This window comes from Pan paniscus, chromosome 6 (genome assembly GCF_029289425.2).
Source record: "Pan paniscus chromosome 6, NHGRI_mPanPan1-v2.0_pri, whole genome shotgun sequence".
Taxonomy (NCBI): domain Eukaryota; kingdom Metazoa; phylum Chordata; class Mammalia; order Primates; family Hominidae; genus Pan; species Pan paniscus.
Window position 1 is genome coordinate 105,399,589 of NC_073255.2, and position 23,620 is coordinate 105,423,208.

Genomic DNA, 23,620 nt, shown 5'->3' on the forward strand with positions numbered 1-23,620 from the left:
GCACCGATCACCAAGAGGCACAAGAGTAAATAGTGGTGATTAATTTGAATTCTATAAAACAGACTAATGAAAATAATTTTATGATTACATATTTATTATTATGTATGAGCATTTTCTCTGTAGAAAAAGATACTAAGTAATTTATCAAACTGAGTTATGGATCTGGAAGGAAGATTGACTAATTTAAACTTCTCCTTTGCAGAAATAGAAGCTAAGACTTAAATGGATTAAGGCATTGCTTAAAGCCACACAGCTTTACGTGGCTTCGCAAAATTAACCAGAGAACTCACAGTACTTCTATTGCAGTGCTCTTTCTTCTATGATGATCACATTTTAAGTTCACAGTTATTTTACACTTATTTTTAAAATGTGATGTTTATATTTTTCTCTTTATCATTGCCATTTGTGACAATTGAAGAATGTTTGGAAAATAGTGAAAGAATGCAGGCAATAAAAAGTAAATTTTAGATACATTCGAAGGCTTACTCCTCTCTGCCTGTGGACGCTTACCCCTTTCTGCCCGTGGACGCCACCAAGGAAGCATCCTTAAAGTCTCTCTTTCCCCTGCCGTCATGTCTAAGTCAGAGTCTCCTAATGAGCCCAAACAGCTGAGGAAATTCTTCATTGGAGGTTGAGCTCTACATTGGTTGACCAATGAGAGCCTGAGGAGCCATTTTGAGCAATGGGGAATGCTCATGGATTGCGTGGTAATGAGAGATCCAAATACCAAGCGCTCAAGGGACTTTGGGTTTGTCACATATGCCACTGTGGAGGAGGTGGATGCAGCCATGAATGCAGGCCATACAAGGTGGATGGAAGAGTTGTGGAACCAAAGAGAGCTGTCTCAAGAGAAGATTCTCAAAGACCAGATGCCCACCCAACTGCGAAAAAGATATTTGTTGGTGGCATTAAAGACACTGAAGAACATCACCTAGGAGATTATTTTGAATAGCATGGAAAAATTGAAGTGATTGAAATCATGACTGACCAAGGCAGTGATAAGAAAAGGGGCTTTGCTTTAGTAACTTTTGACGACCATGACTCCATGGGTAAGACTGTCACTGAGAAATACCCATACTGTGAATGGCCACACTTGTGAAGTTAGGAAAGCCCTGTCAAAGCAAGAGATGGTGAGTGCTTCATCCAGCCAAAGAGGCAAAGCAGCTCTGGGAACTTTGGTGGTGGTCGTGGAGGTAGTTTCGGTGGGAATGACAACTTTGGTCGTGGAGGAAACTTCAGTGGTCATGGTGGCTTTGGTGGCAGCTGTGGTGGTGGTGGATATAGTGGCAGTGGGGATGGCTATAATGGATTTGGTAATGATGGAAGCAATTTTGGAGGTGGTGTAATGATTTTGGCAATTACAACAATTAGTTTTACATTTTGGACCCATGAAGGGAGGAAACTTTGGAGGCAGAAGCTCTGGCCCCTATGCTGGTACAGGCCAGTACTTTGCCAAACCATGAAACCAAGGTGGCTATGGCAGTTCCAGTAGCAGCAGTAGCTACAGCAGTGGCAGAAGATTTTAAATTACTGCCAGGAAACAAAGCTTAGCGGGAGATAAGAGCCAGAGAAGTGACAGGGAAGCTACAGTTTACAACAGATTTGTGAACTCAGACAAGCACAGTGGTGGCAGGGCCTAACTGCTACAAGAAGACATGTTTTAGACAAATACTCACGTGTATGGGTAAAAAACTCGAGGACTATATTTGTGACTAATTGTATAACAGATTCTTTTAGTTTCTGTTCTGTGGAAAGTGTAAAGCATTACAACAAAGGGTTTTAATGTAGATTTTTTTTGGCACCCATGCTGTTGATTGTTAAATGTAATAGTCTAATCATGATGCTGAATAAATGTGTCCTTTTTATTAAAAAAAAAGTATATTTTACACATTTCCACATTGTTTTTTTCCTAAGTGCATAAATATATTTAAAAAGATTGGAATGAAACTCTATATTTAGCTCTATATCATTATTTTTTACCTTCATATCAAAAGCATTTTCCAAGTTCATTAAATACACATTAATAATGAGATGTGTAATGAGTCCTTTAATATCATAACCAATTAAGTATTCCTTTATTGTTGAGCCAGGTTTTCAATTCCTTTTTTATTAAAAATAGTGGTGAGATAAACATCTTTGTACCTAAACATTTGTCCATATTGAATTGGTTTATTAGGAAAATTTCTTAAGGTGAAATTAATAAGTCAAAGAAAACTAACTTTTTTTTTTAGAAACGGGGTCTTGCTCTGTTGCCCAGGCTGCAGTGCAGTGGCAATTCACTGGTGTGATCATCATAGCTCACTGCAGCCTCACACACCTGGGTAAGCAATCCTCCTGCCTCAGTCTGCCAAGTAGCTAAGACTACAAGCACATGGCACTACACCTGGCTTGAATTAAATTTTTTAATTTTTTAAGGAATGTGGCACATACTATCAATCTGTTTTCCAGAAAGTTTTGGGCTGGGTATGGTGGCTCATGCCTGTAATCCCAGCAGTTTGGGAGATGGAGGCAGGTGGATCATTTGAAGTAAGGAGTTTGAGACCAGCCACCATCAACATGGTGAAACCCCATCTCTACTAAAAATACAAAAATTAGCTGGGCATGGTGGCACATTCCTTAATCCCACGCTACTGGGAGGCAGAGGAAGCGCTTGAACTGGCGAGACAGAGATTGCAGTGAGTCAAGATGGCGTCACTGCACTCTAGCCTGGGCAACAGAGTGAGACTCCATCTTAAAAAGAAAGTTTCCATCATTCAATTATGTTGTAATCAAATGTTACTTCCAACAAGGCAATTTGATTAGGAAACATACATCCTTCATCACCTCTGGAGTCTGAGTAAAGGGATATGGAAAAAGCAAAGAACACCAGTGTACAAGATGAGATTTCAGCCTACATCAGCCGCACCACCTTGAACCAACATGCTGTCTCATTTTCCTCATTTGCAAAATGAGGACGATGGACTAGAGGGTCTCTAAAGTCCCTTTTAATGCTATGATTTTAAGAGAAATAATTTCCAGAATTATAAGTCACCAAGAGAAATGACTCTTTATTGTTTAAGATGTTCTTCCTCTCTCTGGCCTCTGCACTGGTCAGAACAGATTCTAATAAAGACACATTTAATTTAGAGTGTTTTATAGCTTAAAATCATAAACATGAAATTCCACTTATTCTTCACTGAATCTTACATAAATTACCTAACTTCAAACATAACAGCAAGCATTTCATAAGACATTAAGTCAGTTTTGAAGACTAATATCAAAATCTATTAGAAGTAAAAAAAAAATTAGTAACATTCTTAGAAACAAAAACTTATTTAAAAATAAAATTTTAAATATTATTCTTACACTGACAGGCCAAGAAGGTTGAATTATGTTTACCATAAGATACTTAGAAAATTAGGAAAATGGCAGGTTTATTTTAAAATATTGTATAAACTTCTTTTACACATTATAAAAATGATATATAGTCACTTTAGAAAATCGTAAAAGTGCAGAAAGCAAAAGGTGAGGAGAAAAAATTCACCTTCAAATTCCCAAAGACAATCCTTTTGTCAGACACATTAGAACCATCATTCTCAGCAAACTATCGCAAGGACAAAAAACCAAACACCGCATGTTCTCACTCATAGGTGGGAACTGAACAATGAGAACACATGGACACAGGAAGCGGAACATCACACACTGGGGCCTGTTGTGGGGTAGAGGGAGGGGGGAGGGATAGCATTAGGAGATATACCTAATGTTAAATGACAAGTTGGTGGGTACAGAACCCCAACATGGCATATGTATACATATGTAACTAACCTGCACGTTGTGCACATGTATCCTAAAACTTAAAGTATAATAAAAATAAAAAAATAAAATAAAATAAAAGCTGAAGTTTCACAAGCAAAAAAAAAAAAAGAAATATTTCTAATTATCGGAATTCTAACAAACAGGTTTTCTAGATTAGTAAGAAAATTCAACAGACTATAACAATGTCTGCTGAAAAGCAGATTTTACTGTATATTTCAGTGTAATGGTTTTAAGAAATATTTTCTGTGCACCATTTTCTAAGGCAGGAGTGTCTTGTCTGAGATTGGTTTGTAAATGTCATTGCTTTTTAGTGTGTATATAGCCCAATAAAAGTGGGAGTTTGAGTCACAGACCTAAAAGTGGTGAGTAAAACAGTATAATAACTTCAGGACTGTCTTCATCTTGACGCACAATGAAGCAATTAGGAAAAGGCTTAATTAGCACCCCGCATCCTCACAGCTTCATTTATTCCAAGAGTTTTAAATGGAGACTCAGTAATCACCATCAGGAGAGAGAATTTCTAATCCAAGAACAAATAGCATCGAGTTTCCCTCGGAAACTGTTGTGTACTAAATAATTTTGAAGAAATAAAAATGTATGTTTCTAGAAAGAAAAAACAGCCTCCTGACATTACTCTTCCTACCCTCAAATAAACAAGTTTATGGCTTTTATTTCTGAAAACTAAAAAAGCATCTACAATGGAGCCTTGGACAACATGGGGGTTAGGGAGACTGACCCCTCGTGCAGTTGAAAATTCACATATAGCTTCTGAATCCCCAGAAACTTAACTACTGATAGCCTGCTGTCAACCAGAAGTCTTACCAATAACATAAACAGTCAATTAACATGTATTTTGTATGTTATATGTAATATATATTTGTATTTTTATAATAAAGTGAGCTAGAGGGAAGAAAATGTTATTAAGAAAATCACAAGGAAGAGAAAATATATTTACTATTCATTAAGCGGAAGTGGATCATTTAAAGGTCTTTATCTTCATCATCTTTATATTGAATAGGCTAAGGAAAAGGAGGAAGAAGAGGGATTGGTCTTGCTGTCTCAGGGGTGGCAGAGGGGAAGAGGCAGAGGAAGTGGAAGGGGAGGCGGGAAAGGCAGGCACACCTGGTGTGACTGACATGCATTGTGGTCTCTGTCTGACTTTTTCCTTTTTCATTTCTCTAAAAATGTTTCAATATGGTACCAATCCTTCCTCCACTGTTTGCTTCAGTTTCAGTGCCTGTATCACAGAAGGGTCCATGTCATAAAAGAAGTTAAAAGCAGTCCTGAATAACTGAAACTCCTTTGCCAGATTGTGTAAAGTTAGTTTTCTGGCACTGCTTCTCCTATATCTTCTTCCGCATTGTTTGGCAGTGGTTTGGAAACACTCATCTTTATCAAGTCATCTTCTGTTAATTCCTCTGGTGTGATGTTTATTTGCTCTTGAAGTTCTCCAAAATCTATACCTTGAAAGCCTTCACCCACCACCTTTTTTTTTTTTTTTCATATCTCCTATTTCTTTTTGTGGTTTCCTTGATTGGCTCTGTCATAAATCCTGTGAAATCATGTACATCTAGACACAGTTTTCTCCAGCAGAAATTTATCATTTTAGGATTACAGACTTGCATGATGTTCTTCTCTCTGGTGGCTCTCTACCATAGCATTAACAATCCTTTCTGTAGAGTACCATGTGCTTTGTGATGAGCCTTAAAAATCCTTATGAGTGGCGAGGCACAGTGGCTCACACCTGTAATCCTAGCACTTTGGGAGACTAAGGCAGGAGGATCGCTTAAGCTCAGGAGTTCGAGACCAGCCCAGGCAACACAGTGAGACCTCATGTCTACAAAAAATTTATTTAAAAAAAAAAGATTCTTATAACCCCCTCATCTAAAGGCTGAATTAGAGACATGTTTAGGAGGCAAGCAGACCACTTCAATACCTTTGATGTTAAACTCATGGGTTCTGGGTGGCCAGGAGCATTGTCTAATATCAAAAGAACTTTAAAAGGCAGTCCGTTGCTGTCTAAGTACTTTCTGACTTCAAGAACAAAGAAAGCATCAATGTAACCAATCCGGAAAAAGTGCTCTCATTGTCCACGCCTTCTTGTACAACCAAAATACTGGCAGCTGAGGCTTATCTTTTCCCTTCAAGGATCAGGGATGAGCAGCTTTACACATAAGAGCATATCTATAGATATGGACTCATCCTAAACCGGATTGCATTTATACAAAACAGTAGAGTTAGCCTACTCCTTTCTGACATAAATCCTTGGACTTGCTTCTCTTCCTTATTAATAAAAGTCCTTTGTGGCATTTTTTTTCTAAAATAGGGTACTTTCAACTGCATTAAAAACCTTTTCAGGCAGATATCCTTTCTTCTCAATGATTTTTTTTAATAGCATCTAGGAACATTTCTGCTGCCTCTTGACTGGCAGAAGCTGCTTCTCCTGCTATCTTGACGTTTTTTTAAAGACAAATATCTTTCTAAAATTATCAAACCATCCTTTGCTGGCATTAAATGATCCAGCTCTGATCCTTCATCTTACTTTTAATTTGAATTGACTTTGCTTTTCCTCTAATCATATTAGAGTCTATAGGTATGCCTTTCTTACAGCAATCCTGCACCCATGTGAAAGCTGCATTTTCAATATGAGATAAATGTATTGTACAAAAAGTGCAAGGTTTTTGCACCTGCTGTTGTAGCTGCAGTGATGGCTTTTATGAATTTTGTTTTTGTTTTGTTTTGTTTTCTTTTACAATGGTTCTTATGCTAGATTCATTTATCTTGAAATGGCAGGCAACTAACTGCAGCTGCAGACCTCACATCTATAGTATGTATCAAGCAGTTCAACTTTTTCCTGTAATGTCATGACTTTTCTCTGCTTGTTGGGAGCACTTCCAGCAACACTAGTGTCACTTGATATGGGTTCCCTGGTGTTATTTAATGTTTATGATATTGCACTAAACATGATTTTTAAAATACGCAAGAATCATGAGAGATCACTTTTTATTGCAGTATGCAGTTTACTGGAGAGATGAACTGCTCCTGCTGAGATTATTAGTGTCACTGCATTTTAAGCAGATACAACACTTGAACTCACTGCAGTAGCAACAGGAAGTGGCTACAAAATTACTGGGGTAGTACAGTACATACTATGGTTTTATTTTATGATTTAACACTATGTATTAGTCTGTTCTCATGCTGCTAATAAAGACATGCCCAAGATTGGGTAATTTATAAAGGAAAGAGGTTTAATGGACTCACAGTTCCACATAGCTGGGGAGGCCTCACAATCATGGCGGAAGATGAAGGAAGAGCAGAGGGACATCTCACATGGCAGCAGGCAAGACAGCATATGCAGGGGAACTCCCCTTTATAAAATCATCAGATCTCATGAGACTTATTCACTATCATGAGAATAGCATGGGAAAAACCCACTCCCAGGATTCATTTACCTCCCACTGGGACCCTTCCATAACATGTGAAGATTATTACCATTCAAGGTGAGATTTGGATGAGGACACAGAGCCAAAACATGTAACACTGTATCTTTACAGTTGTTGACATGTGTCTTGACTGTGAATGGTGCCTTATATGGTCTATAAGTGTTTGTGTGCATAAAATTTGATCACTTTTAACTTTTTTTTATAATAGGTTTGTGTATATCTTATGGTAGTAAATAATAAGACTAGTAACTACATATATTTTATGCATTTATAACATACTTAACTTTTTCTTAATTTTTTGATATTTCTAGGCTACATGGCTTGTGAGTTTTTTCAAATTGTTGCAAATCTTCAAAAAATTTTCCAATACATTTATTGAAAAAAACCTACATATAAGTGGACCCACTCAGTTCAAACACGTGCTGTTCAAGGGTCACCTGTATTTTATAAAGATGCTCACTAGTCCACAATAATGTGCTGAAAAACTGCAGAGCACAGATCACAGGCAGGGTAGAGGTTATGAGCAGGTTTTGACATCATGCAGTCAGAATAAGTGTGGGCTCTAATGTCACATACACCATTAATCAATAAACAAATGGTACACCATTAACCAATAAACAAAGAAATAGGAAAGAAACATCAAGGGCTGCAAAGTATCATGAATTAATTCAGGTGTCAGGAATGGCCTCTCTGAAGAGGTAATAATTTTGGGATATGAATAACGTAAAGTCAGCCAAGAGAAGATCAGAGGCAATCAGCTTAAAACATTCCAGGAATTGCAAGAATGCCCACTGGGCCAGGGCACACAGGCATAAGAGACTGTGATGCCAGATAAGGCCATAAAGGTCATCAGGAGTTAGATCATACAGAGTTTGATAAACCATGATAAAAGATTAGATTTTGTTCCAAGTGTGATCAGAAGCCATTTGGGAGTTTTAAGTAAGGGTTGGCATTATTAGATTTTTATTTATGAGAGGTCAGAATGACTTCTGTAAGAATGTAGACTATAGTTGGACAAGAATGGAAGAAGTTGAAGCAGGGAGATTGGTTAGGAGGCTGTTGCTGTGTGACTGTGAGCAAGTTACTTGATCTCTCTGAATCTTGGGTTTCATTATCTATCCAACAGGGATAATTCAACAGGGTTATTGACAGCATTAAATTAGATCAAGTATTTAGAGCTGTTAGAAGGATACTTGTTATATAAGAAGGACCAAATAGCAGCTTGAGAATTGTGATCAGGTGGAAGTTGATTTTCAATATTATGTGGACTGGTTGGTGAAGATCCACTACTTTCCCTACCTACTTCTGTCCCTCTCATGAGCCACCCCTGAATTAGAAAATGTATCACATCCCTGACCTTTGCTCAGAAAATCTGCCATATCCACACATAATTCATTTCCATCTGCTCCCCTTCCTTTGGCCCCTCTGACAGAACTCCAAGAGTCTTAAATCTCATGTGTCACTTCAAAGGTGCTAACCTGTGGTTTGCATGAATTAGCTTAGGATCAGATTGTATCATCTTCTTCCTAAAAGCAATCTAAGACTCCCTTCTGGGACATTTCAAATACCTCATTAAATAATGACACTGTTAACTAGAATGCTTTCTCCTTTTTTTATATTTTGTCCTAGATTTTTCCATCTTCTCAGGGGAAGAGTCAACACCATGGGGGAGACCCCCAAAGTACAATATTAAAGGAAGTCATTGGCACAGAATGTATTCCCTGGCAGGGGCCAACGTTACTTGAGCCAGACCACAATAGACCCCTGTGGGTCAGCACCATCCTGATGTACCTCCAGAAATAGGCCTCCGGGAGCCTGATAGGATGCCTCGCATGAGGTTTGTCCCCTACAGACACTGGCTGGGGAGGTACTACAGCTGGCCCAAAAGATTTTCCAGAGGGAACCCCCCAAAAATGGGATAAAGAGTCTGAAGAGATAGCAGAGTGGTAAAGGACAAAGCATTAGTGGCAATGACCAACATCTGGGGCCTTCTTCATCATTCACTTGGTGAGGTAGCTGGGCCTACTGACAACCAGAGCCACTCCGATCTGTGTGAGTCCCTGCCCTAACTCCTGGGAATCTCAGAATGTTCATCACACATATATCCCTGTCCTAAATGTTAGTTACGGCAGTCAGCCCTGCTCTGACCTCTCATTTCCACTATGATACAGATCATGTGATATCAGACTGCATTCTGCCATCAGAGGAACTCTTTGTTTTATAACAGAAAGAGAAACAACTTTGGAGCACAACTGTCTGAGTTTGAATCCCAGCTCCAAGACCTATCAGCTCTAAAGTCCAGAGCCATGACCTGCCTGTGCCTCAGCCCCACTAGAAAAATGAGATAATAGACCCCATATGGTTGCTATAAGGAATAAGACATTTGCCAGGAAACACAGTAAATGCCACATAAGCATTTGTTAAATAATGGGAAAAAATAGACAAGTATGCAGGGGAAAAAAAAAGAAGTAAAAAACGGGTAAAGATAAACAGAAATAGGATGAAGGGAGGAGCATGACAAAAAAAAAAAAGAAAGAGTGGTAGTAATTTAAAACAGATATAATAAATACCCCTAGCATTTTTCCATATTTAATCTCCCCCCTCACATGTACAAATAAAATGGGCTTACTTTCCTCAATAAAGGAATGGATTTAAGCTTGAAAGAAAAGCAAGAAAGCAAGCAAGCAAGCAAGCAAGAAAGAAAGAAAGAAAGAAAGAAAGAAAGAAAGAAAGAAAGGAAAGAAAGAAGGAAGAAGGGAAGGAAGGAAAAAAGGAAAGAAAAGAAGGAAAGAAGGAAGGAAGGAAAGAAGGAAGGAAGGAGTGGAGAGAGAGTGAAAGTGAGAGAAAAGAAAGAAGAAAATAACTAAGGGAAGGAGGAAAGTGGGGAGGAAGGAAGAACAGTGTGAAGACAATGGCCTGAAAACTGAAAAAGTCTGTTAAAGTTAATTATCAGTTTTTGAGTCCAAGAACTGGCTTTGCTACTTTCTGTAAGTTTCTAATTTACTGAATAAGCATGAAAAAGATTGCTTTGAGGAATGGTTATAAACACATTCTTAGAGCATAGTAAGCAGTAGGGAGTAACAAAATAACACTGATTAGAATACTTTACTCTACTTAATTAATCAATCATATTTAGTTTGACTCACCTTCCCAGCACCTTCTAGTTCTTTCTTATCTTTCAGTGCTTGTCCAGACAACATTTTCATTTCAACAACTCCTGCTATTGCAATGATGGGTACAATTGCTAAGAGTAACAGTGTTAGTTGCCAACCATAGATGAAGGATATAATTATTCCTGTCCCAAGATTTGCTATATTCTGGGTAATTACAGCAAGCCTGGAACCTATAGCCTGCAAAACAAAACAAATTAGAGAAATTTTAAAAATATTATCTTCACAACTCATGCTTCTATTTTCTGAAAACTCACCTTCATGAGACTATATTCATTATTTTCTCAGTAATGAACTAAAAAGTAAAGGTCTACTTGTAAGTTTATTGAGTTTCTACAGTAAGAATTTCCATGACTTCAGAATGCTGAAAGTAGAATATCAACAATCTAGAGTTCAATTATATATTCCTATCTCTTTGGATCTTTTAATACCAAGAAAACCTTCATTAATCACGGCAACATTACTAAAGCAATATCTGCAAATTAGCAAGATAAAGGAGTCTGACAAACTAGGAATGATGGAAATTTCCAATGTTAGGTATATTATTATTTGTAATTTAAGCCTAATGTTTGTCATTAATAATATTCAAATACATCTGGGTCTGTTTGAGATATAATGTTTAATTTGGAAAAAATACAGAGCTGAAAATTATGGAATTTAATTTAAGATAGTAAGCGCGCATTATTATCTTCCCCTTGAATTCCAGAGGGAGTCTGAAGCATGACTTTCACTAGTGTGCACTGAGTTCCAGCTCTAAAGCCAGAAGTCAAACTGCAAAGTGAATTTAATCCACCACTGTATAATGTCCAACTGTAAACCAGATTTCCAACTCTGAAACCAAAAGTCAAGCTACAAAGTCAGTTTAGTCCATCACTCTATAATTTAGTCCAGCACATCTCCTCTACCCTGGAAATATTCTGTGCCCTCAAGCCATTCCAAATGCCTGCCCTGGCCCCAGATCTGCTTTTTCTGAAAAGGGGCTGGGTAAAATAAGGCTGAGATCTACTGGGCTACATTCCCAGGAGGTTAGGCATTCTAAGTCACAGGATGTGACAGGAGGTCAGCACAAGATACAGGTCGCTAAGACCTTGCTGATAAAACAAGCTGTGGTAAAGAAGCCAGCCAAATCCTACCAAAATCAAGATGGTGACAAAAGTGACCTCTGGTTGTTCTCACTGCTCATTATACGCTAATTATAATGTATTAGCATGCTCAAAGACACACCAGCGCCATGACAATTTACAAATGCCATGGCAACGTTACCCTATATGGTCTAAAAATGGGAGGAACCCTCAGTTCTGAGAAGAGCCCACCCCTTTTCCTGGGAAACTCATGAATAATCCACCCCTTGTTTAGCATGTAATCAAGAAGTAACAATAAGTATAAGCAGCTGAGCATCCCATGCTGCTGTTCTGCCTATGAAGTAGCCATTCTTTATTTTTTCACTTTCTTAATAAACTTGCTTTCACTTTACTCTGTGGATTCGCCTTGAATTCTTTCTTGTACAAGATCCAAGAACCCTCTTTCAAGGTCTGCATCGGGACTCCTTTCTAGCAACAATAGAATCCTTTATAATTCCCTACATTCATCCCTACAAAATCATTTAACACCTGTCTGATATAAACACCAGACTAGTACTTAGGTAAAGAGTGCTATAACTATCAGTAGCCTTTAAATACATTAAATTCCATACCATGGAGCTGCACCAGGGCTGAAAGAGGTATCATAAATAATAGAACACCTGTATATTTTGTTGATGCAATCATTGAGCTTATATTAAAGGGATGATTTGCCAAATTTGGGATAAATCAGACTGGAATGGTTTTCAAAGCCAGCTCTCTGCATTTCACATCTTTAGTTTGAAGGTCAAAGGATGCAAGCTGGAGAATGGCTGTGGCACAGGGATGATATAAGTTGCTCCTGTTCTCAGTATCTACAAGTTCTACTCAGAGCTCATTTCCCACTGCAGCTACTGACTTATGGGCTTGTGAGAGAAGCTCTTAGAATATCACCTAGAATCACTTCTAGGTGTGAGTTCATGGCAGAGGAATTACCCAGCTATTTAACCTTTCAGACATATAAATGTGCAGCTTTGGATAGTAGTGAAGGGCCACAGAAATAAATAAGATGGATCAAAGATGGCAAATTCTTTAATGTACCAAAAAGAGTAACTAAGAAGTCTAAGACCTTAAACTGCAAGGAGATTTAACCCCTCGGCTTCATTTGATTTAGCACTTCAGACATTACACTGATTACTATTCCTTTATTCTGAAGATTAACACTCACTGTCCTACATCTATTTCTACAGAGTAGGAGTCTATAGAAATATGGGGACTAAGATGAATGGAAGAGCACAGATTAGTAGCCAGAAAATTTTCATTGTAAAGACTAGGGTTGAGGGGAGGAACTAAAACCTGTCAGCCAAAAACAGGTCAGCTAGTGGTGTAAAGTAGATCCAACAGTCCTCTCTCAGTCAATCTGTGATAACAGCTACATTGGGCTTTCCTAGGTTGACAATGTTTGCCAACCTGCTCATTTCCTCTTCCCTGGTCTTTCCTTTTTAGCCACTGTTTTAAGTTCTGGAAAACAGTTTTGCTTGAGTGGCTCATATAAGGTGAGTGCAGCCATCTTGGCAGGGCCAAGTTCGAGGTGTCTTTGAGGAAACAAGTGAAAAGCAGAAGGTTGACCCCAGCAGGCAATTAGAGACAGTGAATATGGCAAAGGGCCTCACAAACAGCACTATGGAGGGAAAAAGTGACCACCAATTTTACAAATATAGGAACTCACTGTGGCCTAAGGCAGGTCATAACACCAGAGGAATTTAAGAGGCAGGAAGAAAAACTGCAATACAGAATGCCCTGAATACATCTGCTCTGGGTTCTGCTGCAAAAGACTGAGTTGCCTCCAGAATTGTGTCTTCCACGTCAAATGTGATGCGGGATATTTGTCCATCAAAGCACATGAGCCCATACCACAGGGTCTGTGTCATATTGTGCAATGTCACATTGCACTGGTTACTGTTCCTTTATTCCAAAGACTAATGCTCACTGTCTCATGTATATTCCTCCTACAGAGTAGGAGTCTATAGAGTTGTGAGGACCAAAATGAATGGAGAAGCATAGTAAAACTTATTTAGTAAACCAATTATAAAAAAGGTTTACTAAAGTTAGCAGTGCAAATTTCAGCCTTCTTGACATCTACATATGGATGTCTAATACAGACGTCACAAACTTACCATGTCTCATACAGAACTCTCCATTCTCCCCCAAGCCTGCTTCTCCAACAGGCTTCTGAATTTCATAAAGATCAACTCCAGCTGGGCATGGCAGCTCACACCTGTAATCTCAACACTTTGGGAGGCTGAGGCAGGGAGGATCACTTGAGCCCAGGAGTTCAAGACCAGACTGGGCAGCATAGGGAGACCCTGCCTCTACAAAAAATTTAAAAATTAGCTCGACATGGTGGTGCACACCTGTGGTCCCAGCTACCAGGAAGGCTGAGAAGGGAGGATTGCTTGAGCCCATGAGTTCTAGGTTATAGTGAGCTGTAATCATGCCACTGCAGTCTGGCCTGGGCTACAAAGAGAGACCCTGTCTCTTTAAAAAAAAAAAAAAAAAAAATCAACTCCATTTTTTTTTCCACTGTGCAGGTAAAAGAATTTGGAGTCATCTTTAAATACCCTTTCTCTCATATCCATCATCTAATCCAACCAACACATTGTTGGCTGTACATCTAAAATATATCCAGAATTAATTATATCTTATAGCCTTTTGTATAACCAAATTAGTCTAAAACACTATCATCTCCTCCTGGATTACTGCAACAGACTCCTTCTATGCTTGCCCCCTTCGGCCTATTCACACAGTTTCTATAGTGATCCTTTCAAAATTTCAGATCATGTCACTTCTGTGTTCAAAACCCTACAGTGGTTTTCCATCTACTTCTGGATATAATGCTGACCTTAACACACTTATGACTCTTCTTTTCACTCACTTTATTCCAGCCACTCTGTCTTCTTTGCATTTTTTTTTTTTTTTTTTGAGACATAGTCTTGCTTTGTCACCCAGGCTGGAGTGCAGTGGTGCAATCTCAGCTCTGCAACCTCCACCTCCTGAGTTCAAGTAATTCTCGTACCTCAGCCTCCCGAGTAGCTGGGATTACAGGCGTGCACCTGTAATTACATTCTATACAACTTGATCTAAACCTTGATTTTTATTGTTTTGTTTGCTTTAGGCAAAGAAGTTTGTATTAAAACAACAATTACAAAGAGGAGCTGGTACTATGCCTTCTGAAACTATTCCAAACAATAGAAAAAGAGGGACTCCTAAGGTTTATATTTCAACGTTATAACTCTATGTGTTTCCTCATTTATAGCTTAATTTATTCTTAAAGAAGCCCCATATATTAGATAGAAGAAATGTTAGTATAGTACTATCTTACAGAAAAGATTTAAAGATAAAGATGGATAAGGTTCAAGAGGGGAAAAGACACACCAGAGATTACATGAATTTTTTCAAATTCTACATCATTTTGTGGACTTTTGCCATAAACAGTTGTAGAAGAAATTGTCACTTCAGCCAAAAATCAAAACCTGCTGGTTCAATAGTATCTAGTTATATCAAGAGATTCATACAGTAGCAAAATTTAAGTTATTAAAATTATTAAAGTTTAAAGTTATTAAAGATAAAGACTGAAGTTATTCTATTCTTGCCTTAATTTTTTAATGTGCTTTTCATTTCCTTCAACCTATATTTTAGAGGATTGTCTTCCCTCCCTTCTGTAACCATAGTGACTCTAAACTTTCTTACAGCAATTAAATACATCCTTTCTTCAGTAGCAATTACTGTTTTATGTTGATTGAGCACTTTATACTCTCTTTTCTAAATAACTATTCTATATGCATCTTGTTAATAGCATGAATAACAGCAATAGCAAATGGTTTATAAGTTATCTATATGCTCTACAGTATATAATGTTTAAATAGTTAACATGTTGCTACAAAAAGCATGTGATATATTCGTAGGTTAGATATTTATTCAACATTTTCTTAATGATGATAACTAACACCCGTAAGGAGAAAATTAGTTTCATGCTGGGGTCCAAAAGGGCCAATTAAGACAAACACCAGTAGAAAGGAGGCACGTACCCCTTTAACTTGAGCAGCATCATTGGCGAGCCTGGTAGTCAATGCTCCAGTGGTGTTTTTAGGGTCATCAAACCAACTCACATCCTGTGGCACAGAAAATGATTTTATTACCTTAAAGCTGTTTATGAGACTCTCAGCTCCAAGAGGGCAGCGATGGGGTCAGTTTTGTTTATACTTATACCCCCTGCATTTAGTACTCAGGATGTGACATTCAATACACAAGAAAGAAACTTAATATAAAAACACATAAATAGATCATTTCATTTGTCAGAAAAATTTCTGAGTGCCTACTTTCTCCTACGCATGATTTCTAAGTGTTGGACCTGTACGAACAAAAAAGACAAAGTAGCTGCTTTCATGAAGTTTAGATTCTAGAGATGGAAGGAACAAATAAAAGAAAAATTGAGCAGGGTAAGAAGAACAGAAAAGTGAGGGGAGGTGCTATTTTAGAGACTGGGGAGGGGAAACAGAAGGCCTTTCTAAGGGGACATCTGAACAGAGGCCTGAATGAAGGAAAGGATGAGAATACCTCAGGGAAAGCAGAAACAGCATGTGCAAAGACCCTGAGGCAAAGGCATACCTAATCTGTTCATACACCAGCAAGAAAGCCTTAAAGGCTGCCAGCAGCCTAAAAAGAACCTTTGTGTGAATTTGTAAAAGCCGCCCCTTTCCTCTGGACAGATTTGTGTTCTGATTTGGCTCCTCTGATCCTCCCCTCCCCTATTCTTGGGCAGTGAGCCACTGTTTATGGAGTAGACGGTGTGTTGGAAAAAGGCGGTTATAGGAGATGAGATTTGAGAGAGAGTGGGGGCCACATAGTGTATGGTCTTACAGGCGACTGTCAAGATTCCAGACTTTACCCTGAGAGCTACAGGCAGCCTTCAGCAGGTTTGGGCAGTGGGATATGATTTGATTTCTATTTTAGAAAAATGACTGTGGCTGTTTTTAGGTGAACCTACAGGATTGGGATAAAAATGGAGGTAGGGAGATCAGTTAGGAAGCTTTTGCAATGTTAACAGAAAGAGAAGAGTCAAAGATGGCTTCAAGGTTTTTAGCCCAAACAACTAGTAGAACGGAGCTGTCGCTTACTGATATGGGGGAAGAGTGGGTAAGGAATAAGGCTGGTGGGGAGGGGAAGAGTCAAAAGCTCCATTTTGGAAATGTTAAACAGTGAAACTCTTATTAGACATCCAATAGAGAGGTTGAATAAGCAGTTAGATAAATGTAGCTCAGGGCAGTATAAATGATTTGAGTCAAAAACAAATCAGCAAAAGTAATCCAGATTAAAATATAACATTCAACATAAAATAAGATTTTCTTTGTAAAACCATTTATATTTTTAAATACACAGATACTAACATGATTGTGAATTTGAAGTATGAATTTATGTGTTTTACAAATAACTGTGGTCCCTAAGAAGTTATCTAAACTGGTTATTTACATTAAAAAAGTATCTATCATTTTTCCCAAAAATATTTAAGAAAAAATAGTGCTATAATTTATTATAGTATGTATCAACTTGCTTTTCAATATTCTTAAGTGGTTAAAAGTGTCTCCACACAGGAATGTAACTTCCTTGAACACACGGACCATTCAGGTTTGAATGCCTTACAATACTAAGTACTAGACCTTGTAAGCAGAAGGCACTTTATAAATGCTTGCCCTACTTAACAATTTATGGAGGAGACATTCCACAAACCATCAGCTCAGCTGCCAAAGTATAATGGACATAGCAGTTGGCCTGGAGGCTGGTTGGGTAATGGGAAATTTGGCCCTGGAGCAAGGTCAGTGTAGACCTAAGTGGAATCTGACTTATAAATACAGTTCGACCTGACAGTCCAAGGACAGGGTTTCCCATCAAACTGTGCTCTCTCACTTAGATTCAGTCCTGGCTCTGTCAGTCACTAGCTAGCAATTCCCATAAATACATTTTCTTTCTAAATGGTGATGGGAGGAATGGGGAAGAACTGAGGAACCAGAGACAGCTGGCAAAATGTGAATGCCCTCTAGAAAGCCTAACACACCAAACTGATGCCTCTTAGCCAGGGTTCGAGTACCCCTGGCACATCTGGGGCAGACTTCTAAAGCATCATTTTACTCAATGGCAAGTGATTAGTGATTTTTAAAATGGAAAGTTATTAGGTCACATACAAAATTTTCATGATTGTTAAAGGAACTTTCCCCTTTGAACCGGGCTGCTCTGAGTTACATTCCTCTAATTTCCTTCCCCATTTCCCCAGGAAAACATTCACACGTGTCAATGGTTAGGGTTTTGAAGCTGCAAAATGTGAGAAGCATTCCATTAAACCCATTATCAGCCAGTAACACTACAGCTTGAACTAGTATTTCAGACTAGCCTCAGAAAAGAAAATGGACAGTGAGGAATAGGACACAGGGATGAGTTTTGATTTGCGGAAAGAAAGAGTACAGAGGGCATCTCTTGGTGGGAAGAAACACTCGTGCCCTGGGTTTGCCAGGAGAAAGAAGGAAAGAGAGGAAAGGGATGAGGGGTATCAAAGATGCCTTCTGCCTGCACTGCCCACCACTGCTGAGACACAGGCTGGAGGTGAATCCACTCTGGAGGCTCTGTCTCAAACTGGTCCAGTTCCTTGTGCCCACCCAGACCTGACAGACAGGAGAGCCTCGCCTGTGCCTAGTGGGTGGTTCAACCGCATCTCTGACGTGAGACTGAGGGACAACCAATACAGGAGCTAGGCCTGGGAAACATGACAGAGCTCCCACTGTCTGAGTCCAAGGGGCACACATGGGGAGTTCTACACATCCCAGGGCACAGCCCTCGATAGACATACCTGTCTGAGCATGGATCGGAAAACCATGTATCGGAGCCGCTTGGTGAGGATCTCTCCAGCTTTGCCAAATGTGAAACCCTGTGGGCAGGAACATACCTTGTCAGGGACCCAGCCACCATTTAAATAAAAGGAGGGAGAATTGATGTCTTTGCTAAAGCAGGAGATTAGACAAAGTCAGAAAGCCTGATTTCAAGGGCTTGCTATGTTTCTGTGACTGTGTGCCATGGCACAAGGCTGTACGGGTGGTGTAGACAGAAAAGCCCACTTTACAGAAGAAACTGAGGCTTAGAGAGCCTGATAAGATCCACAGGCCACAGTTATAAGGTCACAGAGTTGGAATCTTAATCCAGATTCATGAGAATCCTAACCAGAATGGGAATCCAGAGCCTGAGCTTTTAATTACCCACTGGACTCCCTCCCCATGTTACTAAGATGAGGAGTTGGGTGGTCTAACATCTTTAGGCATTTTGCTATCTCTAGACTTCTAAGGTCCTATAACTCATAGACTTTGTTCTCACCTGTTTTCTAGGCAAGCTAGGTTCCAGTCCCCCCAAGCACCATGATGTTATGAAGGTAGTCCTCTAACTTCTTTTGCTTCACCAATTCAAATCGTCAACATTTAAGGGACCAGCTCAAAGCCCACCTCACTCCAACTTTCTTAACCAAATTTACATTGAGCAATCTTTACCTCCTCCAAACACCTGTGGTATTAATAGTTGGTATGGCAATCCTATAAGTAGTTAGAGTGTCACATTTATTCTAGTAAGGTCAGGCTGTAAGTACTCAGTAAAGAAAGAATTCAGTCTGTTTTTTCTTTTGCACCTCTTATAATGTCCAGAAAAACATTCTATTTTTTAAAAATGTAATACATGCTTACATGTTAAATAAAGAGATCTAGTCACAGTTTTATCTTTAAAAATTACAGGTGGCTAATCATTCAATTAATAAGTGATTACCTACTACTGCCTCATGCAGGCCTGAGCACTTGGTCACATGATCCTTTTAATCATCAAGAGGCAGGTACCTGTATCCCCAGTTTACAGCTAAGGAAACAGAGGCTTAGACAGTTTACTTATGTGGCCAAGGACACAAAATCAGAAACAGGTACAAGGAGCACTTGAACCAAAACCAATACTGTCTTGCCATACCAAACAGTATTTATTTATTTATTTATTTAGAGACAGAGACTCACTCTGTTGCCCAGGCTGGAGTGCAGTGGCACGATCATGGCTCACAGCAACCTCCTCCTCCTGGCCTCCTGGGTTCCTGAGACATTTCCTGCTTCAGCCTCCTGAGTAGCTGAGACTACAGGTGTGGACCACCACACCCTGTTAATTTTTGTATTTTTAGCGGAGACAGAGTTCCGCCATGTTGGCCAGTCTGGTCTCAAACTCCTGACCTCAGGTGATCCACTCACCTCGGCCTCCCAAAGTGCTGGGATTACAGGCATAAGCCACCACACCTGGCCCTCATACTAAACTTTTAGAGTGCTTAATTCCTTGCCATTTCATTTCAGCCAAATGATTTTCAAGCTGTAAAAATCTGACTCTTTACAAATGTTTCCTACATTTTTTGTTGGAGGATTGACATTCTTCCATCACTGAAATGATTCTTTCTCCTTGAACAAAAGTTGAATGATAAACTCTTCAAACCCTTTTTAAACCCATGTGACCCGCTTATGGGGTTTTGTTTGTTTTTTGTTGCTTTTAGAACACGGGAAGACATTTCTTTGAGTATTTACATTTACTGGCAATACTTATATCCAAACTTACATCCAGGGCTCCCCCACACCCCATTTTTAAGTCCCTGCCTTTCACCTCCAATCATCATATCAGGCCAAACACTCTGTTCCCCCTGGTTTCATTGCGGGAGGTAAGGGTGGAGAGGAGAAGGTAAGCAAGGGAGCCAGAGGAGGCAAACATCTTTTTTCGCTATGTCAGAAAAACTTGGCTGTTAGTAGCCATGTTAATAGAGAAGTTCTACTAAAAGGCCAATTACACTGATGTTTATAAATCCCCCCAGTTGAATAATGATGCATTTCTCAAAATGAATATAGTGAAAATGGAAACATTTACCTGAAGGAAAAATGTAATAAAAGAAATAATTCCAAGGACTAGAAACAATAGTGAAAACAAGTTACTATTCTGTCGTTTTGTTTCAGGATCATCAATTCTTGTAAAAACCTGTGAGAAAACATTTAAAGGATTTTTAGTTCAATCAGTGAAGAACCCATCCTGGACCTGACCCATTTCCCATCTGGCCCAGTATTCAGGGGTCAGGAGAGCCTTAGTACGCTGGAAATTGGGGTTGGCTTTCCTATTGCCAGCCTTAAAGGTGTCTGCATTCTCCCTTCTGTGGAGGCCAAGGATAGGTCTATCATTCATAAATTGATCCAGTATTTTTTCTGTTCGGATTCCCTCTTGGAGTCATGAGTGCCACCTCAACTGTGTAAAGTTGAAATCAGAACAAATACTCTCCTCTTCCCTTGGTGGGGAACTACATTTATGGCAGTTCATTGCTTTACTATTTGGACATTTCAAACTGTCCCAAGGTGTCTGGGGAAAACCTGATGTGGTTTTTTGGTGAACCACAGAGTGGTGGTCATTCACTCAGCCCAGGCCTTTCAAAATGAAAGGAATTTCCTTGAGCCTGCCTTCTTGGTAGGATGGCCAGTTAAGAGAGCCAGTTGGAAACTACAGCTACCTGACCTAGCACCATACCTGAAATTTTTTCCAGAGATAGTTATAAGGGCTAATAGGATGTTTTGGACTCAAGGAACACAGAGAATAACCATTCCTCAGGGAAAGAAAACACGTATCTCCCTTCACAGTGGGCCAAAATCAGTCTTGTAAGATAGTAACATTCCTAGCCCAGGACAGACAACTTTATCCTTCATAAAAAAAAAAACAAATAAAAACAACAACAAGGATTTTTGAAGAGATTAAATAATTTTTTTTGACTAGTCAGTCCAACAAAAATCATAACAATTACCAAATTCTTACTCTATGCCAGGCATTATTCTAAGCAAATTCATATATACTATTCCTCTAATCCTGGCAACCATCTCCAGAAGTATGATTTATTATCATCACGGTTTTACACAGATAGAAACTGAAGTACAGAGAAGGTAATTAATTTGCTCAAGTTAACACAGCCAGCAAGGGATGACTCAAGGATATAAATCCAGGCAATCCGATGCAGAGCCCACTATCTTCAATGAGGCAGATGTCTGGTTGCCTACTCAACATCTAAGAGCTAATATCCCAGCCCTGGGTCACTTACCTCCAGACTTATTGTTATATGAAGAATGAGAAAAGTATAAAATCATAAGTTGAGGTTTTGTTACAACCAAACCCATTCCTAACTTAACCATTTCCTTTTTTTTTTTCTCTGATGACATCACAGTCTACCCCCCGCCAACCCCCAAAACCTGCAAGACACATGTTAGTGCAAGGCTCAGCAAACTATGGGCCACTGGCCAAATGTTTATATAAAGTTTTAATGGAACACAGTCGTGTTCATTCATTTCCACATTGCCGTTGTGTACTACTAGGTCAGAGTTGAGTATCTGCAACAGAAATCATGTGGCATGCAAAGCCTAAAATATTTACCATCTTACTGTTAATAGAAAAAGTTTGCTGACTCCTGCCCTGGACCATATACTCTACAGAATCAGACATTTGATCACATTCTCAGAATTTTTTCAACTACTAGAAAAATATCTGGCACAGAGCAGACACAAAAAATAATTCTAGAGGCCAGGCATGGCAGCTCATGCCAGTAATCCAGCACTTTGGGAGGCCGAGGCAGGTGGATCACTTGAGGTTAGGAGTTCGAGACCACCCTGGCCAACATGGTGAAGTCCTATCTCTACTAAAAATACAAAAATTAGCCAGGCGTGGTGGTGCAGGCCTATAATCCCAGCTACACAGGAAGCTGAGGCAGGAGAATCGCTTGAACCCAGGAGGCAGAGGCTGCAGTGAGCCGAGTTCGCACCACTGCACTCTAGCCTGGGCGAGAGTGAGCGAGACTCAAAAAATAATAACAATTCTTGAATAAAATATTTAATATTAAGCATGAATGTCATTAAACATGAATTCATGAATGAATATATTAAACTGAAATAAGCTAACCAGGCATGAGTAGACCTGAATAGTCATATATATTTTGTAGAATCAAAAGTCAGTGTTTAGCTTATGCTTCTTGTGGTGATCAATCTCTTTCTCCACAATGTTTTCAGCAGTTATGGCAAGGGTGTCCTCAGCTTGATGTTTGGACATATGTCACTAAACAGAGAGCATTCCTTTCAGATTGTAACTTTATTGTTGAAAATGCCACCATTAAGATGAGGTGGAACTAACACATGTCAACCTCAATCTTTAGGAAGCCATTCCTATTTGTTTTAATCTTAGCAAGTGGGATGAAAATTACATCTTACAAAAGAAGCATGCTAGGCTTACTCATGTCCTGGAAAGTATGTATGTTAGAGAACAGTGCATTCTCAAGCCAGCCTGACAAACATTTGAGGAACTCTCTTTGCACATTGGTGAAATGAAAGTTCACAAGATTTGTTCAGAGCCAAATGTTGGCAGGTATGAGAAAGTCATCTCATCACTTTCATTGACTATTTCAGGAAGCTGGTCTTTAGTTGCCCAGGTTAGAAACCAACTGTGATGACAAAGGAAGGTTCACAAAGTTAGCTCTCCTATCACAAACCAGACTGCTATTCTTACATCTACAAGCCAATTAGTTTCATATGGAGATACATGGATTTTGTTGCTTTTGTATCCCAGTTCAGACACAAGCACTTTATTCGTTCATTCTTCTGTCAGGATTCACAAGTAAATCACACAAATGGGCATCACACTTACCCCTATAATCTTTGAAAATATTATTGCAAATGCTGGTTGCAGGCCTCCATTTATAATGGCACAAAATACACCAACAACAAAATAAGGCCATTCAGTTAAATTTAGCTTCATAATCCTCCAAAAGGAAACTGGAGGTATACTTTCATCCTAGAAAACACAAATTATTACAACAGGCTAGTTAAAAACTTTTATATGTACAATTCTTACATACGCACAAAAATTTGTAAAGGAATATATCCTATCCTTATTCCTTATCAATGAATAAGTGATGACAATTTTGCTTTAAAAAATGTCATAGTGATTATTATTTAGCTTCAAAAAAATGCTGACAGATTTTGCTACAACACTCCTTTATTTTTTAAAAAATAAATGATGTTTCCACAAA

At 39.0% G+C, this 23,620-nt stretch overlaps 1 protein-coding gene and 1 pseudogene across 3 annotated transcripts in view; one reads left to right on the forward strand and one right to left on the reverse strand.

The window, feature by feature from the left end:
• The window catches only part of ABCB1 (ATP binding cassette subfamily B member 1), a 208,404-nt gene that overhangs the window by 17,019 nt on the left and 167,765 nt on the right, over positions 1-23,620 (reverse strand). For all 3 annotated transcript variants that reach the window (XM_034964364.4, XM_008976306.6, XM_055114636.3), the window contains 5 exons: positions 23,236-23,382; positions 20,440-20,547; positions 18,365-18,442; positions 15,555-15,638; positions 10,385-10,588 (listed from right to left, as the gene is read on the reverse strand). In XM_034964364.4, coding sequence (XP_034820255.1) covers positions 10,385-10,588; positions 15,555-15,638; positions 18,365-18,442; positions 20,440-20,547; positions 23,236-23,382 — 621 coding nt within the window. The remainder of the gene's footprint in view (positions 1-10,384; positions 10,589-15,554; positions 15,639-18,364; positions 18,443-20,439; positions 20,548-23,235; positions 23,383-23,620) is intronic.
• LOC134730804 (heterogeneous nuclear ribonucleoprotein A1-like) lies at positions 10-10,374 on the forward strand (annotated as a pseudogene).